Source organism: Enhydra lutris, unplaced genomic scaffold, assembly GCF_002288905.1.
Source record: "Enhydra lutris kenyoni isolate GAN:26980312 unplaced genomic scaffold, ASM228890v2 scaffoldscaffold18, whole genome shotgun sequence".
Lineage (NCBI taxonomy): Eukaryota > Metazoa > Chordata > Mammalia > Carnivora > Mustelidae > Enhydra > Enhydra lutris.
Genome location: NW_019154102.1, coordinates 7,666,155 through 7,686,212, shown reverse-complemented (window position 1 = coordinate 7,686,212; position 20,058 = coordinate 7,666,155). Strand labels below are relative to the sequence as shown.

General features: G+C 37.3%; 1 protein-coding gene across 4 annotated transcripts in view; it reads left to right on the top strand.

The window, feature by feature from the left end:
* Positions 1–2,754: 2,754 nt before the first annotated feature.
* LOC111147937 (protein phosphatase 4 regulatory subunit 3B) overlaps positions 2,755–20,058 on the top strand; it is a 68,272-nt gene continuing 50,968 nt past the window's right edge. For 2 of the 4 annotated variants that reach the window (XM_022504193.1, XM_022504195.1), the window contains exons 1-3: positions 3,005–3,231; positions 4,533–4,588; positions 14,418–14,516. In XM_022504193.1, coding sequence (XP_022359901.1) covers positions 3,090–3,231; positions 4,533–4,588; positions 14,418–14,516 — 297 coding nt within the window. In that variant the 5' untranslated portion in view covers positions 3,005–3,089. Of the gene's footprint in view, positions 3,232–4,532; positions 4,589–14,417; positions 14,517–20,058 lie in introns of all 4 variants that reach the window. The other 2 variants (XM_022504192.1, XM_022504194.1) reach the window with 2 other exon arrangements.

The following is a 20,058-nucleotide window of genomic DNA, read 5'->3' as shown; positions in this document are numbered from 1 at the left end:
CATTTCAAGGGCATGAGTTAAGTGAAATGACAACCCAGTTTACCCTATACAGATTAAAAGGATATATTTTTAAACCCTCAAGAATTAAAAAATATAACATGCCTTCCAGGGATATTGGCAATGATGGTAGATAATCGGGGCCATCACAGCTGGAAGAAAGGGTGCAATACTACTGGCATCTGATGGGTAAAAATAAGGGATGCTGCTAAACATCCTGTTTAGCATAGAATAATCTCACAAGTAATTATCCAGCCCAAAATGTTAGTGATGCAAATACTGAAAAACCCTACTCTAGGAACTTAACATCAAGTATATCAAGTATATTAGAACACCTGAAATAATTCTGGTAAATCATTTATTATTTTAGGTTGGAAACCACTGGAAATGACACATATATACATAAATAGGACAGGTTTTAAATAAACTAGGGTTCCTGTGGACAACAGTATGAACAATATGTATAGTATTCCATTATATACATGTTTAAAAATACTGGTTTCCTTATTATCCTTCTCACTACAACCTCATGACTTTGTATTTGCTTTTCTGTTTTCTCATGCTTTCTTCACTTGGGAAAATGCAAGGCTGCCTGCCTCCCTTAGAGGCCTTCCTCAATAACACCATTACCTTTCCCAAGGTCACTAAACTTTTGCTACTCTTATATTTTGGCATTAATATTTATCAGTATCTGGCATGTATTTGTTTATTGTCTTTCCATACTAGAATGTAAGCTCCATGAGAAGAGGGACCTTTTCTATTTATTCACTGTATAGAACAGTGCCTAACACATAGTTTATGCTCAACAAATATTTGAATGATTGAGTAAATGCAGGAAATAACTCCTTTTTTTTTTTTAAAGATTTTTATTTATTTATTTGACAGATCACAAGTAGAGAGAGAGGGAGGTGGTGGGGAGCGGGGGAAGCAGGCTCCCCACTAAGCAGGGAGCCCAGTGCGGGACTGGATCCCAGGACCCTGAGATCATGACCTGAGCCAAAGGCAGACGTTTAACCCACTGAGCCACTCAGGCGCCCCTGCAGGAAATAACTCTTGTTTCACAATTTTGTCCAGAGTTAGTTCTATTTGTGGGACATTAACCTCAACACATATAGTGTTAAGGTGACCTCTGTATAGTTTTCATTCCTTTAACTTACATATAACTTAACCTGTAAGTTCTTTGAGGCCAGCAACATATTATGACTTTGTTCACCCTGTCCCCTCCGCCTTGAACACCTTCCCAAGCCAAACTGCAAACTCCCACTTAGGGATCCTCTAATACCTAGTTCAAAACTTTTTATCTGTGAAGCTTCTCTGACTCAAGACAGAAAGGTTATTTTCTCTGGGCTCAAAATGCATTTGTGCACATCAATCACGGCAATTAATGGCTCTATTATTACATATAGCTCCTTGATTCAAACACATTTTCTCAAGTCCTTTATAGATCTTTCAAAAATGCGATGTATCCAGATTTTGAAATTAGAATTTTTTTTATCAGGCGTCTTTCTGTGAAAGACGTCTCACGTTTTTAGTGCATCGCCGAAGGGTGTCCACACAAATGATCTGGTCAAAACAAAACCACGTTTTGACGAAACCCCTGATAAGTAATGACTACAACCCCCAAGATGTGCGTCGTGTCTGTTTTCACCTTTCAGACTAATGGGTTGTAAAGAACTGACGACAGAGCAAGCTAGGAATTTCTTTAAAAACGTAAAGTACTCTGTGAAGAACGAACGAGGACTGAAATAAACGACTGCCCAGCACATGACTGGTATCCACAGGGGAATATTTGACAGTTAATGTGATGTTTGACAACGTGAATGCCCAGAGAATTCCTCCTCAGCTTATTCAGCGCAGACCACCTCCCGATAGATAACGCAAAAAACGCTCGTAAGAGAAACTCAAAGGTATCAAAAGAATGCTCTTAGATGTGTTAGGAAAGTAGGTCCCCTCCACTTCCCTAAACTTCTCTGAAAACTAATTTCCGAAATTACAAACACGGGAAGAGCACTGCATTTTCGCAAAGTGGAAAGTATGCTTTTCAATGGCCAGCTACCAAATGCCTAATGGTGATAGGCTTTGGCGGGAAATAAGAATTTGTCAACACACTAATGTTCCACTGTATAATCGCCTGGTGGTCCATAGAACGCTTCCTGAGATGTTTAACTCCCAACAGAGTCTACGAGTTTTAGTGGGTTTCCGGTCCCCGTAACTTCCAAGGCTCAAAGTTCCTACATATTCAAAGAAAGAAATTTAAGTTATTTTTCTCCCCTAGGCTGACAGGGTCAGCTTCCATTAAGGAGTGCGGGCACATTTCCTTCCTTTTCGCCCAGGGTTAGTCCGTCCAATGATGCGTACCTCCCAGGTATGCTTTACTTTTTCCTCAGAGCTGGGTCCCACGGCTCGTCACACACCCGGTGCAGCCAGCAACCGCTCGAAGGAAGATCCAAGCCTCCGCTCTCGCGTCTGGCTCTGAAAGGAATCTCCCAGCACCAAAGGCGACAAGGAACTCGCGAGAACCAACCACTCGGCCGAGATCCCGCGCCAGCAGGCGGGACCCAGAAAAGAGGAAGTCGCACTTAGACCCTCCCACTTAGATCCTGTACCCCGCCCGCCTCGCGAGAACACGGAGCACCGCAAGCTCGGGAAGCGCGTGCGGAAAGCCGAGGCATCGCGCATTGGGCTCGTCGGCCGCCGTAGCCCCTGCTAGGACAGCCCGTGCGAGCCTGCTGGAGGAGGAAGAGAAAGGCAGAGAGAATCGGGTTACAAGATGGCGGATCTGTAGTAGTTACCGCGGCGGCGGCGGCGGCGGCGGCGGCGGCGGCGGGAGAGCGAGCTCTGGGGGGCAAAGGGAGTGGAGGGTGGGCGTGTGCGGAGGTGAAGTGAGAGGTTACCGGGACTCCGGGCGGAGAGGTCTTGGTGACTCTTGTTGCCCCTTCCCGCGACTGAATCTTGGGAGCCATGGTGAACTCGGGCCTCTCCGTGGCCGCCGCCGCCGCTGCCGACAGCGCCGCAACGGTCTCTCAAGAGTGAGGGGTGCGGACGAGGTGAGCGAGGAGGCGGTGGCCGGGGCGGTGGGGACAGCAGCCACCATGTCGGATACGCGGCGGCGAGTGAAGGTCTACACCCTCAACGAAGACCGTCAGTGGGACGACCGAGGCACCGGGCATGTCTCCTCCACTTATGTGGAGGAACTCAAGGGGATGTCGCTGCTGGTTCGGGCTGAATCCGACGGTAAGGTTATTGGAACATAAGATAGGGGGCAATCAGTGCCTCCGGTTTGGGCACAGCCCTGGTGTTTAGGCCCTGGGCCGGGTACGGTTACTACCACATCTGGGGACGGCGCATTGGTTTTGTGCCTGCACTTCTGTACGGTAAAAAGAAACTACTTTGTCCGGATTTACCCTCAGTCAAACGTTGATTCTGTTCCCCCGCCTCCTGTCCCTATTAAGGATTTGACCCCTTCCTCTCCAGTCTTCGCCTTTGAGTGAAAACGGAGGAAGTAATGAGAGACAGAATAGTTTTCTTCTCGTCCTAGGGAGCTGACCCTTCCCCTCCCTTTATTTTTTTGTTTTCTTATCCATTATATGTCTATTTCAAAAAGCTTAGTGAAACTTTACTTTCTGAGTGGACTTTTTTTTTAAGCCCATTTTTTAAAAACCCGCTTGCCCCAGTCGACAGGTGCTGGGGAAAACCAAAAAGCACCTTTTCCTGCAGTTATTGCAGACTGTTGCCACGATACATGCACGCACAAGCATATCTGTAGTCTAGGATCCCCCCAGGCTGCCTTTGTAGAGGTTGCCATGAAAAAGTGGGTGCTTTACAACCTAAACAAGTTAGGACACCAGTACAGATTGTAAACTTAAATCCGTTGGTTTATTGTACGAGTCATATGTGAAGTATTTTAATTATAAAATGTAGAGCGTAATGAAAACCTTTCTCACTGTAATCTGAACGCCTCGATTTGAGCAGTTATGTGCAGATAATAGAAAAATAACAATCTTAGATTTATTCTTGTACTTTGTGCTCTTTACCTTTTGTTTTGAATAGGTATGGACATTTATTTCTATATGAAGTGTCCTTCATTTTGTTAAGGAGTAAAGCAAAAATGCCGTTCTGTTATTTGTGTACTAAGTACTTAGATTCCTGTTGTGGTCCTTTGTAATTTGTTTTGTTAAACTGAAAATGCAATAAAATAACTTTGTTAAAAAGAGCTTGGCTTCAAGTAGTCATTTAGACCTCAAAGTTTTCATTTCAATAAAACTTTAATGGACATCTAGTCTCCTTATATTTTGGGTCTGAATGTTGATCTTAGATGGTTTTTTTTTCCTCTAAGGGTTATATATGGGGGATAAGATGGTGTGTTCTATATAAAGCACAGATCTGAAGAGAAGAACATGAATCAGAATACATTTGATTACTTCACATGTCTAGCTAGGGGAAGAGAACAAGTTTTTTTCTTTAAATTCATATTCAGATATTTTATTCAGAATTTTACAAATTGAAACTTACAAATATTATTTTTTATCTTTCAGGATCACTACTCTTGGAATCAAAGATAAATCCAAACACTGCATATCAGAAACAACAGGCAAGTAGTTGTTTATCTTTAATTTGAAAGACTTCATCTGTGATCAAGGAAGTATTAATCTGACAAAGATGGGAAAGCTTTCCTGACAAGAAAAAACATGTTTGGTAAACAGAGTTACACATTCTATGTATTTCCCTGTAGGTCAAAAGTTTCAAACTGAGAAAGTGAAAGTTTTTGTACTGGCAGTAATTTATTGTCTTTGAATTGAGCCACTGTTGGTTTATGTTAGAATACAGTGTATTCATTGGTCTTATTTACAGAGTCAGGTATCTTTTTTACCCTGTATACTAAGCCTTTTATTCTCAGTCACATTGAAGGAAATGACATAAAAGAAAATTAAAAGGGGTACTCTATAAAGCAAGGAAAGCCTTTGACTCAAGCAAAGGTAGAGTTTTTGAAATAGAAGCACGTAAATCCTGTTCTTTAATTGTGTATTTTTAATATAATCAGTGGATACTTTATAAAAAGTGTACATTGCCAATCATGTAATATTTTCTGTTAATATTTATTGTCTTATTTGGGAAAAGAAAACCTGTGTTGTGTTTTAGTGTGCCCAGTTACTTAATCTGGAAATGGCAACAGTGATTCGACCTATCTTCTGTGAATGTTTTCATTTTTATCATGGAAGATTTTAAAATTGATAAGTATAGAAAATGTGTGTCTGTGTAACACCACCAAATTTAACAATGTTAACATTATACCTTGTTTGTTTCTAATTTTTGTAATGTTGAACACTGTGGATAGAGTTAAAGCCCCCTTTGTGCCCATCTCATTCTATCCATTCTCCATCCTTTATAGGTAACCACTATTCTGAAGTTGCTGTATTATTTCTGTATATGCTTATATACCTTATCTGCATATGTATGTATCCATAAATGATATGTAGTGTTTGTGTGTTTTTAAATTTTACACAGTTGATCTCATGCTCTTACATGTACTCTGATTTTACACTCAGCAGTTAATTGGAAGATTTGTTGATGTTAACAATGTAGATTTAGGTTTTTTTAAAACTGTATAGCATTCTTCTTTTATGATATACACCTATTGTTAGACATTGGGATTATTTCCTCTGTGTGTTTGTGTGTGTGTGTGTGTGTGGTGTGTAAAGTGAGTATGACAGATCTTTGAAGGAAAAGATAAATTATTTTAGTATTATGTTTACGTCATCAATACGTACTTCAAGTTCAATGAAAATTTGGATGCCCAGAAATACTTCACAGTTGGAAGAATGAAATCATGTCTGTTGCACAGCTCGTTATTAGTAAAGGTCTAACTGTTAAACAATTTTTTTGTGTATGCAATACATTCTTAATCATGTCTTTGAAATATTTCAATTTTCAATTAATAATTTTTTTCCTTCTGCTTAGAAAGTACTGCATGTCTTTGATGGAGAATCAAATTAAACATTTGTCCTGTATTAAACACCTGAAAAATGTTTCCTATACCTTACACATTTAAGTAAATTTAATTTCTAAGTCAGCCAAGCAGATGGTTATTCTCTGTCTTTGCATGGAATTTTACCAGGTAGCTACTTCTGTTTTATTTTTTGTTGGCCTCCTTTTTTGTGGGGAAAGAAATAACTGTTTTGTTATCTTTTTTCCCCCTATCTGCACAAATATAAAATTCTCAGAAACTGTTTTCTTAAATGTGACTTCCTACAAATTAATTATAATATGGGTTCTTCTCAGATTGTGTATAAGATTCTTTAACTGTTGTTACTATCAGATCACATGTGGTGGAGGTTTGTGTATAAAATAGCCCTCCAACATTTGTCCACAAATACATGATGTTTCATTAAGGACTTTGGAACATGATTTTCTGTGTAATATTACTCTGCTCGAAAACTTAAGTATTGGAGAAAAAAGTACTTATTTTTAAAACTTTATGCTATTGGGAAAAATGATTTCTGTAATTAATCATATTTCAATAATATACTATTGGATTTTTAAGTATTTTTTTTCTAACTGAATTACCTTTACCAAATAACATTAAACTATAAGAGAACTTTGTGGCACTGAAAATAATATGGAAAAGCTTTGTATTTAAGATTGAAAAATGTGTAATTGGGGTCACTTGTTTTGTTTTCTTTATTTTTATTTAAATTGAGTGCACTTTTCTAATAGAATCAAAGAGCAATTTAGGAATTCTCTTAAACTTAGTTTCTTTGTTATGGATATGGTTTTTTCATTTTTTTTCACCAAAATCTTGTTCAGTTTGCACTTTTTACCAGATGATACAAATTGGGATTTCCAAAACACAATGATGTTTTTCTGTGTTCATTAGAATTACTTTTTAAATGTCATTGTTTAAGTTATGCAGTATATTGGTCCAGAAAATAACCATTTCCAAAGATTATATGAAATATATGAATCATTCTGGGTTTTAATTTTAAAAAGACTTGAGTGAATGAGAATGTTCATAGTTGGTATTTTGCTACAAAATACATTGAATAAATTCAAAGCAGACTATTTAAGATTCTTTTTTAACATTGCAGTTCTAAAATGAGCCAAATTCTGAATGATGGGCTCAAAATAAGTTAGAATGAGTTGAATTGGGATGTCAAATGACCCCATATCGATAGGTCATCATTGAGTCACAACACTTTCTTGCTTCAGTACTGTGGACTATAGTGAAGTTGTTAATGGGAAGAAGATAAACTTAAAGGAGCCAATAAACTTGTTAAGTGTTTAAATACTTTGGAAACAAGAGAATGATGATATAGTAGAACATGAAAATAGTGTCTGATACATGTCAAAATTTTAAGTTATTTAGAATCCATCCTATGGATCTTGACTAAATCAAAAGCAGAGTCATAGAGATGTATACCTTTCATATTTAGTACAGTTTTAATACAATTTGTGTTAATTGGGTTTAGGAAAGAAGTACAAGGAAGTCCCAATCTTGGTTTTATTGGGAGATAAGATATAACAGGTGAAACAATTAATGTATCGATAATAAACTATCTGATAAAGGGTTTTAACCCAGTCCTTACTGAAAGCCCATGAAAGCATTTAACAGATGAGGCAGTTAGGGCACAGAAAATTCAAGTTTCTTGACTGAGATTTTACAGCAGGTATGTACCAACACAGAATTTATATAAAGCAGTTTCATTCCACAGACTTGGACAGTAGAAAATTTTAAAAAGGAGAGATTAATTTGAGCTAGAATTTTTAAGAAAAATTTCACTCTCCTTGATGGTGTCTGTTGAAGGAATTGTGATAGGGAAGGAAATAGTACACCTGACACAAAAGTTTTATTAAGGCTCTTGACAGCAGAGGTTTCTTATTTGTGAGCTTGGTTTACTAAACAAAAGGGAGTTATTCTAGATTCTTGAGTAGGGGCCTAACATGATGAAAATGTTACTGCGTTTAGGAAGCAAGTGTGGCAATGTTATGAATAATGAATTGGGGGTAGAGAGGAAATAAGAGCTTTAGGAAGCAAGACCTTTTAACTATAATTCAGATGCAGGAAAATGAAACACTGTTCAGTGTAGTAAATGGAATTGTAAAGAAGAAATAGAGCTCCAATATATTAACAAGAAAGTGCTGGAAGATTTGGAGAATGATTAAATATGACAGAGAAGGAATCAAGAGTCACTAGTAGTGTTTTCAGTCTTGGGGCCAGGGAAATGATGGTTCTATCCAGAAACTGAGAAGGTGACAAGAAGGCAGGTCATTTGGCTAGTGGCTTGTTCATTTCAAAAAAGCAAAAATCCCTCTTTGTTTATTTTGGATAGATAATACATTCACATCTTTAAAAATTTAGAAAGTATTTGGTGAAGTCTCTCCCACCCTGAACTCCATCCATAGTTTCCCTTGCTAGAGGCCACCAGTATGCCAGTTTCTTGCATTTCTTCCTAGAGGTTTTATGCATGTGTAAACAAATAGGTATACAATCACATACACATTTTCATAAATGCATAAATGCATTGCGTAAATGATAGCATACTATATACTGTTCTGTTATCTTTGGTTTGGATTTTTATTTTTTTCACCCCTTCTCCACCTGTGGTTTATATTTTTAAAATTGAAAAGCTTTTGAATATTTTCAGTAGAAGAATGACATGATCCAAACTAGTAACATCAGTGTGTGGAATTGAAGAGAGGCAATAACTGGGAGAGTAGTTGAGAGATCACAGCATAATCCAAGCAAGATATAATGTTGAACTGGGTTAGGGTGATGTCAGTGAAGATGGAAAGAGGCGGATGGATTTGAGATATGTGTATATATAGAAGATAGAATTGACAGGACATGCTGCTGGGTTAGGTATTTGGTAATCAGGAAGAAGATCTAGTCAAGAGGAAGAATAAGCAATTGGAACGAGTAGAGAATCAGGAAAGCGTGTTGTCCTGAAACCAAGGGAGAACAGAATTTTGTTAAGGAGAGGGGCAGTCAATGAATGGCTGTTCAGATCCTTCAAAGGTAAGATTGAGACTATTCTAGGTTTTAGCTAGAAGAACATTTGCCAAGATAAAGGTGGAGGTGAAAGTTTTGAATGCTGAGTTAAAATAACAGCATGGGTTTGCAATGAGTAGAGTCTATTCTAGCTATAGATCACAAGCATGAGTGGAGGACGTGAATTAATAGGTTGGGAAGGTTGGGCAGTAATAGATAGAGGAATGTTCTGGGTGGTGTTTTGGAATGGGACTAAGGAGAAATCCTTGGAAATCAGATGAAGGGGGTTCTTACATAGGAGTCCAGATAGATGCCTAGATAAATACAGTTCCTCTGGGCGGGAGGTTAGGAAGCAAATTATTGAGAACTTTGTGTTCTTTTAGAATTGTTTATATTTTTTATGGGGCATAGTAGGAGGGACATGGGTTTAGAGCTGAATACTGTTAATTAAGTTTTTTATTTCATTATTTCAAATTTCCTGAGCAAATTTTCTTTGAATCTTAACTTTTAAATGAAGATACTACCTACGTCATGTAATAGTTGTGAATTAATGTATGAAAATGCTTTAGCATGGTATGTGACAAATAAGCTCAATAAGAGAACTGTAGTCATAATAATCTCATCAGTCGTACTCCTCTTTTCCAATGAAGAAAGAAAAATCAAAGAGGTTAAATACTGTGTTGAGTCATGGAAATAGTGGACAGTGAAACTGAGTGGTGCTCAGGTCCTAATGCAAGTCTGGGGTTATTCCCATTATATCCAAATATATTTGGATTTTAGGAAGATACTAGTATTGTTTTTAGCAATAGCATCATGTCTGTCTTAGACTGTATCTTATACCATACTATATTTTAAAAATCCATCTCAGAATAAGTTGAGGTCAAATACCCATTAGAAGCTACTAGAGAACTAGATGTTGCATCATATGTCTGGTTAATCACACTTATTTTCAGACTTCTAAATTGATTTTGAATCTGCAAATCGAAGTCTACAAATCTGACTATTTCTGTTCTCCCTTTTAAAAAAATAAGCGATCCTTTTGAAAAACTTCAGCTCTGTCTGTATTGAATTTCATCAGAGTCGTTGGGGCAAAGATAGGGTCTGACAGGCAGTAGGATCTCAAATATTTCATGAGTGGATTTCATTCATGTTAATGCACTAGAGAGGTAAACTGACACTGATAATCCATTGGTCTGTTAGACTATTGTATATGTGTCACAGGTGGCTTTGTGAGTATAATGTAAAACCTAGAGACCCTTTCCATAGAAAAGATGTTAAAAGCACCCAGTTTTAAATACAATTCTATGGTATGATTTAGACCTTGAATTAAGAACCTTTGATTTAAACAGTTTCACCTCAAGAATGTATTTTTAATATTTAAGATCAGAAGTGACCATTTTTATAATAAAACTACATTGTAAAAATCTGATTCAGTAAAAGCTAAATTATCAAGCCTCTCCAGCTCATGTCTTAACTTCCATCCTGGTGTTAGACTTAATCACCTTTCTTACTTTTTTAAGGGACCGGACCAAATAAAACTGACTTTTTCTATTCTCCCTGCAGGCTCATTTTAAATCTGATTTCCATGGGGATATAGTGGTGGTTAAATGTTTAGTTGGTAGAGAAAAACTCTTAAGCTTCTCTTAGATTAAACAGGCTTTAATAATGTCACAAAGATTTGTGTGTCACACACAAATGAGCAAAAAATATAATACAAAGGGCACAGCATTTGGAAACAGACATTACCTCTAAAACTGAGCTTGACTTTGGGATATGTAAGAAACCCTGCCTTTTGACACTTTTTGTTTTGTTTTAAATGTTCTTATGCCACCTTTGTGCTCTCTTACCTAGGAGCTTTTACTGTGATCTTTGTGATAAGCAGTTATTAGAAGTACTTCTTAGGGTTTTTTGTTTTGTTTTTGTTTTGTTTTGTTTTGTTTTGTTTTGTTTTGTTTTGTTTTGTTTTTAATTGAAATAGTAGGTTTCCAGGGAGGGGAAGAGGAAAGGATGGGATTTGTAACCCATTTTCAGTAGATTTTATAGAGCTGGAAAGTGCCTGCTCTGATGGCACAGTTCCCTATCCTCTGTAACCAGCCAGAGATAAACTTAGGTAATGTTTTCAAATTTGACTTACCAAAAGAATTATCAGAGACCCTTGTTAAAAATAAGAATTTGGGGCTTCACTCCAAGGGAGCATAGGAATTTGTATATGAAACCATCACCCAAGGTCAGTCCTCTTTATATTGAAAAAGGATTCTGAATATAAATCCCATTTAGTTTCTGGGGTTTTGACTGGCTTAGGGAGAAGACTTTACATTAAGAAGAAACAAACAAGAAAATTTTGAAGAAGGGGACTTAATTACCTTAAGTCAGACTTGATAGCTTACTGGGACTTCTGCTCAGAAGATTGGAAAGGGCCCTGGGTGCTTGGATAAAGTATTCTGGATTTCATCCTGTTGTACTAGTGATCTCTAAGATGGAATGCACATTATATATAAAGCTTTGAGATTTGAGAAGAAGCCTGCTTAAATATTTTAATCAAAAGAAGAAATTTACTTTTGCTAATACTTAATAAGCAAATGGTCAGAAGTTTAAAAAAAAAAAATAGACATGGTATTCTAAAAGTAACACTTCCATAAAAAATGTTCCCTAACTACTGTGAATTACAGTAGCCTGCATGTGTAGATAACTACTTACAGATATTTTCCAATTTAAGCTGACCTGTAACCCTAATAAAATGAACATATGCCTTAAAAAGGCCTGAAAGCAATAATGTAAGTAGAAATGAACATGATAACGGTAAAACTGACATCTATACTCCTTGTTAATCTGTCAGCAAGTAATAACTCAAAAACAATGGTAAAATCTCTCAAAGCTGCCTGTGTGGCTCAGTTGGGTGTAGATGCCTTCAGTTTGAGTCATGATTTCAGGGTCCTGGGATGGAGCCCCATGTTGGGTTCCCTCTGCCTCTGTTCCCTGATTGTGTGCTCTCTCTCAAATAACTCTTTAAAAAAAAAAAATAGATCTCACAAGAAGTTGCTCTTCCCCCCAAATTCAGAATTATTAGAATTAAATTATTAGAATTATTAGAATTAAATACAGATTTGTATCTACTGTCATTTGTGTGTATATACTGTGCCCTAAGTGTATATTGGGTCTTAAAATGCTGACTAATAATGGTATGGAGCCCAAACAGTTCAAACGTTTTTAAATGATGCTTATTTTATCTTTATATAAAGGCTTTTATTTCTATTTTAGTGTATGTTTTATAGAGTATTGCTGTACTAATATTCCTGAGTGTAATGTATAAATAGTTCAAGACATACAAATAGAGTACTGGAGATTGCTGTTTGATGAAGCTGTTTGAAGGAGAGCTCTAAGAAGTTGACTCGGGTTGAGTAAAGTACATGAGCCTGAGTGTGTTTCCTAGACCTTTAACCAGAGGAGCTTTGTCTTTATATCTTCTTTATTACTTGAAGATTCTTTTTTTTTTTTTCTTTTTTTTTTTTTTAAGATTTTATTTATTTATCTGACAGACAGTGATCACAAGTAGGCAGAGAGAGAAGAGGAAGCAGACTCCATCCCTGGACCCTGGGATCATGACCTGAACTGAAGGCAGAGGCTTTAACCCACTGAGCCACCCAGGCACCCCTTGTTACTTGAAGATTCTTAGTAAAAGTTTACTTGTAAAAAGAGTTCTGCTGGGTTTTTTTTTTTTTAATGTTTCAGAACCTCTTCTGTATATGGCAGGAGCCACAGAAAGTTTTTGTTTTATTTTTGAAGGTGAAATACATTTTTCTTTGTTACACAGCTAGAAAATGTAGAATTTTTTAAAATATTTTTATTTATTCATTTGAGAGAGAGAGTGCAAGCAGAGGGGAGATGTAGAGGGAGAAGCAGGCTCCCTGCTGACTTGGGAGCCTGATGTGGGGCTTGATCCCAGGACCCCAAGATCACAACACAAGCCGAAGGCAGATGCCCAACCAACTGAGCCCCCCAGGTGCCCCACGGAAAGTTTTTAAATGGAAGGAGTTACCTGATAAAATTTTAGAATATGTGGTTAGCAAATTTTCCTTCCAAGGAGCACAGCCAGGCAGAAGAGAGAACACAGTTTTCCAGCTGTTTTTCTTACCTGATTACACAGCAAATAAGTATTAATCTGAGACCTGGATTAATCGAAGGATATTTTTCCTTTACAGATTAAAGCTATCAGAGTTTTAAAGTGCTTTGATTTTGAAGACGTTGTTTATCTGAGACTCCTTTTAGTATTACATATTTTAATATCAAGTCACAATATTTAGAAGTATTAGATGAACAATTATTAGTTATAAGGTATTTTTGTAGATTATATACTTGGTAATTAGGATGTAAACATGTATATTTTCTTTTTTTTTTTTTTTTTTATTTTTTAGGATTTTATTTATTTGACAAAGAGAGATCACAAGTAGGCAGAGAGGCAAGGGGGGGGTGGGGGCGGAGGAGGAGGAAGCAGGCTCCCTGCCTAGCAGAGAGCCCGATGTGGGACTCCATCCCAGGACCCTGAGATCATGACCTGAGCTGAAGGCAGAGGCTTAACCCACTGAGCCACCCAGGCAGCCCCATATATTTTCTTTTTTTTTTTTCTTAATGTGTATTTTCTGAAAGTCAAAGTTTTAATCATACTAAACTTTCGTTGTTACATATCCTTAAAAAAACTGTCCATTTCATTGAGTGTTGCATAATGATTTTTTGCGTTTAGATGTGTCTGTGTTTTAATTTAAACCCAAACTTTGGTTTTTAATAAAGGGGTTGACAACTTTTTCCTAAAAGCTTAACTGACTTTTTGTTAGTGATACAATTAAGGACATTAGTAGAAAAACACCTAAACCCTGGGGTTCTTAATTTCTTTACAAACTAAGCTGCTGAAGTGTTGGTAATACTTAGAGCTAGAGTATATTCATTGCATCATTGTTTTGAATTCTTTCATATCTTGAAGGCTTTTCCAGATTCAGAGGAGAGAGGCAGTAGAGGATTCAAATGTCTACATTACAGCTTGGCCAAGAGTGGCTAAATTTTCCACTCGACATTATCTTGGTAACCTGAGCTAGAGCCTGCTAAGTTCTATGTTTTAATATTTTATATTAAATAAATTTATATTAAAAACACATAAATAAAAGTATATATTTTAATATTTAATAAGTAATAATACTTTTTGTTTCAGAAAATAGCTCAATGTCATTTTAATACCCAAACTGTTCCATTGCCAGTATATTACTAAGTTTCAAAGGCTAGCAAAATACAGTTACGTTATGTCAATTGAGTGTACTTTAATTACACTCATCAGAGGGCATTTGTCATCACTATGCTTTTTCCTGTTCTCTTGATGTCTACTTCGTAGTTACTTCTTTTTTAGCTTTTCTAGTGTGATGATGTAAAAATCTTTATTTTTAAACAGGATACGTTAATTGTTTGGTCGGAAGCTGAGAACTATGATCTGGCTCTAAGTTTTCAGGAAAAAGCTGGCTGCGATGAGATTTGGGAAAAAATTTGTCAGGTAAGGTTTTTTAAATAATACTAGTTTAAGTTTGCATTCTTGACTTTTTTTTCTTTTTTACCTGAAAGAATATATTAGAATGTGGAGAGAGCATGTATTTATCACTTTAAAGTTTAATAGAATATATTCATAATTAATAAAAGGTTAGTAAATAATTAAGTTCTAAGTCTTTGAGGTTTTTCTTTAAAATTTGGTCACCTGCTTGCCTAATGTTTATGAATACTGTGTGCCAGACACTAATGATTGAAAGTGCTCATGACTTCAATTCTAAAAGAATTTATAATATGGCAGAATATAAGATAGGTGGTAACTCTCAGGTACCTGGAACTTTTTTTTTTTTTTAGGATTTATTTTTAGAGAGGGATAGAGGAAGCACACAGGTGGAAGGAATGGCAGGAGAGAAACTCTCAAGCAGTCCCCACACAGATCCCAACATAGGGCTCAATCCCATAACCCTGAGATCATGACCTGAGTTAAAACCAAGAATCAGATGTTCAACCCGCTGTGCCACCCAGGCACCCCTAGCTCTTTTTTTTTTTTTTTAACTGGTTTTTATTTTAGGGGCCCCTGGGTGATGCAGTCAGTTAAGCATCTGCTTTCAGCTCAGGTTATGATCCCAGGGACCTGGGATCAAGCCCTGCTTCATGCTCCCTGTTCAGCCAGGAGCATGCTTCTCCCTCTCCCTCTGCTCCCTGCCCCCAGTGCACCCTCACACACTCTGTGCATGCTTTCTTTCTCTCAGTAAATAAATCTTAAAAAGGAAAGTTTTAATTTTAGAAGTTCAGATTTATAGAAAATACGAGTAGAAAATACAGAGAGAGTTCCTATGTACTTTATTCCCTGACACCTTCTCCTCCAGTTCTTCCTGTTAATAGTCTCTTGTATTTGTAGGATACACTGGTCATAATTGATGAGTTAATATTCATACGGTGTTACTGTTCATTATTATTATTACTCATACATTATTATTAGCTAAAGGCTATCTTTTATTCAGATTTCCCCAGTTTATTTATTTCACTTATTTTCTTAGATAGAGAGTGTATACAGTTGAGCATAGGAGGGGCAGAGAGGGAGAGAGAGAGAGAGAGAATCTTATGCAGTCTCCATGTCCAGCATAGAGCCCAACTCGGGGCTCAAGTTTCCGACCCTGAGATCATGACCTGAGCTGCAATCAAGAGCCAGTTGCTTTAACCAGTTGAGCCACCGATTGAGCCACCCAGTCATCCTAGTTTTTCTCAGTTTAAGATGTAGTGTCCTTTTTCTGTTCCAGGATTCCATTCAGTATACCATACTACATTTAGTAGTTGGATGTCTCCTTAGGCAGATACAGTCTGTGACAGCTGGTAACTGGAATTTTAAATGAACCATAGCATTTTAACTATTATTTTCTATAAATTGGATCACTTTTTCAGCAGTTGCCTAGTGTAATATTCTGTTCTAGTGTTTTTAACTCTTGTCATTTTCACTTCTATCAGCTTTTCTTTATAGTGATTCTGATTACTGAAGGTTCTTGAATAAGTTTTAATGCATCTGACCACAGTAATTGTTTTCCTTAGTCTTCTCAGTAACATTGCCACACAGTGCAAGAAAGTATAATATGAACCTTCTCATTCTATATAAAGCTTATTTAATGGCTGGCTCTAGGTCACAAATCTAAACTGGAAGTAGATGGTTTGTTTCTTTCCACCTCATATCTTACTAGGTATGTATCAGATATTAATGGAGCATTATTAGTATGCACTATTAAATAGAAGAATTTCCATTGATGAACAGGTGAAAACACTGGTAAATATGATTTTGCTAAATATGTATATTTAAAATATACATAAGAATATAACACAGATTGTTTTGTTATTATTTTGCCTTTGTATTTTGCCTGTCTTTAAACTTATGGGCGGTGATGATGAGAAGGTCCTAATACTTATTCTTGTTTGCTCTCCGCAAGATTGAGATTGAATTTTATGTTTGCCAAGTTTTCTGTAAAGTGAGATGTAAGACTTAAAAATGATCTCTGTTGCAGATTCAGACACATGCAGTCCACAAAAACTTGCTGCTCTGTTCTGGATTCAGGAAACCTTAATCATGCATGCATTCATCTATAAAATGAGGGGAAAAAACTGGTCCATGAAAATAATGAAAGCATACTGAAGGATATAAAACTTCAAAAATAAAAAAGGGAAACACTACTGTTCAGAATATTAATAGTATAGGGGCACCTGGGTGGCTCAGTGAGTTAAAGCCTCTGTCTTCGGCTCAGGTCATGATCCCAGTGTCCTGGGATCGAGCCCCACATCAGGCTCTCTGCTCGCCAGGGAACCTGCTTCCTCTTCTCTCTCTTCCTGCCTCTCTGCCTACTTGTGATCTCGTCTGTCAAAGAAATAAATAAAATAAATCTTTTTTAAAAAAAGAATATTAATAGTATATAAAGATTAAACTTTTTATTATAAGTTCCTGAAAAGTGATACTTTGTTTTGTAATCTCCCTCCTCCAATAGTGTGGCAACTGGCACATGTTGTGTGTGTGCTCAGTACATATTTAAAGAATGAATGAATAAGATAGAAGATAAACATCTTACTTAGAACTGGGATGTTAGGGGTTCCTGGGTAGCTCAGTCAGTTAAGCGGCTGCCTTCAGCTCAGGTCACGATCCCAGAATCCTGGGATTGAGTCCCACATCGGCCTCCCTGCTCATTGGAGAGTCTGCTTCTCCCTCTGCTTCTTGCCCTCCCCCTGCTTGTGCTTGCTCTCTGTCTCTCACTTGCTCTGTGTCAAATAAATAAAATCTTTTAAAAAAATAAAATTAAAAAAAGAAGTAGGTTGTTGGATTACATTTCTCCTGGAACATATATTTATATGGTGGATGATATTTCAGCATATTACATTATGCCTACTCCCCTCCCACACATCAGCATGTACTGTTTAATATTAATTCCTGGATCTATATATATTCTGAAGATTTGGTACTGAAGACTTGGTACATTTGTCCTGGAAAGTTTTGCTGAAATTTGTTTACTATTTTTCACTCATGTTTTTCAGGAGTTCCCACAGCCACTGTCGGATTCACTTTTTTTTTTTTTCTTTTTTTTTTTGGTGAGAAAGACTCACAAAACTCCACAAAGCTGTTATATTTATCATTATAGTTTATTACAATGAAATGATACAGATTAAAATTACCAGTGGGAGAAGGCACATAGGGCAAAGTCTGGGGCAGTTCCAGGCTTGAGCTTCCAGTTTTCTTTCCAGGATTCTTATGCAGACAGCACTTACTTCCAGCAATGTTGTGTGGCAACCTGCACATAGTATTGCTGACCAGAGAAGTTTACCCCAACCTTTGTGTCCAGTATTTTCATTGGGTGTTAGTCCTATAAGCAGGCCGACTGCCCTGACTTTAGTTTCCAGCACCTCCACAGGTTGAGCTGATATTGTGTGGTCCAAGACCTCCACTATAAACCACCTAGTTACCCACACACAGAATGTCTGGCATAGCCTAGTGCTCCCAGGTGAACAGAAAACACTCATGTCAGACAGGATATTAAAAGTGCTTAGAGGTTACCTCTCAGGAGTTAGGCAAGAGCCAGATCTTTTCTTTAGGCAAGACTAATCCTTAACTGCAAAAGCCACCCCTTGCCAAGACTCATAGCAAAATGATTATATTTGTCTAAGCATCTATATTTAGTATAGTATTTATATCACAGAGCAAATATCAGTATGAATATGCCTAATATTTAGAGGAGCCATTTTAGGGTAGGGATATATTTAAAGAAACAGGTTGTCTGATAAAGCCATGATTTACTTTTTTTTTTTTTAAGATTTTATTTATTTATATGACAGAGATCACAAGTAGGCAGAGGCAGAGAGAGAGGAAGGGAAGCAGGCTCCCTGCTGAGCAGAGAGCCCGATCCGGGGCTCGATTCCAGGACTCTGGGACCATGACCTGAACCGAAGGCAGAGGCTTTAATCCACTGAGCCACCCAGGCGCCCTGCCATGATTTACTTTTTTATATATTTCATATTGATTACTCATTTTCCTCCTTGATTTATTGCAGTTTGTACCTTATGATAAACTTGTACAGAAGTATTTAGCATAGAAATCAACTGACAGTTAACAAAATCCATTTTTTCCTTGTGCCAGTCATTTTCTATCAGCATTGATGTTGAGGAGACTTTAACTCAGTTTCCCAGTATTAATATTAGAGTAAAATTATGAGGCTTATGTACCTAAGGTAGTGGGAGCAACAGTGCTAGTATTATACCATATTGCAGTATGGTTGTAGATGTAACCTGAAAAGGAGGAGTCTGGCACGTTACTAGAATCGTTAACAGTCATTAACAGTTGTTTCAGTTCATCAGGTTGATTTACAGGCCTCCATTCAACCTTGTTAAGTCCCAAGAATAGGTGATTTTAGCAAACATATGGCTTTTACCCTTCAAGCATCTGATACAGTTGAGCTAAGAGAATATCATCTCTTGCTCCAATCCCTTCTTGAGGGTCTAGTGTTAATATTGGATTTATCTTGTTGCTTTACCCATTTGTTCATTCCTTTGCACTTGGTTACTATTTCTTCCTGTATGTCACTGATTTTTACTCACACTTTTTTATCTTTGGAAGGGATGTTAGATTTGGCCACTCTGCTGGTCCAGGAAGCTTAATTTTGTACTAAACTACTGAGTACTGTGCTTTTTTTCAATTTTTTAAAGATTTTTTAAAATTTATATGAGAACGAGAGAGCATGAGTGGGTTGAAGGGAAAGGGAGAAGCAGACTTGTTGAGCAGAGAGCCTGACATAGGGCTCGATCCCAAGACCCTGTGTTCATGACCTGAGCCGAAGGCAGATGCTTAACCTTCTGAGCCACCCAGGTGCCCCATGTACTGTACGTTTTAAATGCATGTTGCTGAATATACATTTAGTTTATCGCTTCTCACAACTGCCTGGTATTCCACAGAACCATATGCTGTTTTACTTTCCATTTCTGAGACGTCATTGCTGACCTTTGAAAAAACAACTTTAATTTCAATAAAAATCATATTACTCAGTCACTTCTTAACTCCTTATAGTGAGAAAGTAAAACAACTCTGAAAAGTATGATAGCTCAAGGACAATAAATTTCTTAAGGGGAGTGGTGAATAATAGTAATTGTTTTTGTCTTAGATAAAGATTTGTTACTAGTCATTAGAGTCCTTCACTTTCTAAACATTGATACCATATTTTGAATTGTCCCTTTGGTGGGGCAAGGCACCACTGTAAGATTTAGAACAGGGAGATGTGTGCCTGTGTGTCACAAATGGGTGAAGGGCAGCCGTGACAGAAGGAGGGAGAGGATTGAGCATGGCATGTGGGAAAGCCCATAAGGCCACACAAAGATGCAACCAGTCACTCTACTTATGTCTCTCTGAGCTGTTACCATAGAGTCCCAGGGTATAAGTCGCTGGTACCCACCTTGGCCCTCATTAGTGCTTAATGCCCCAAAAATGTGGGGTCTCTGTTAGGTCCCTATAAATTTTTTGGCTTCACTCAGATTCTTTTATGTGTGGAAGAACTTAT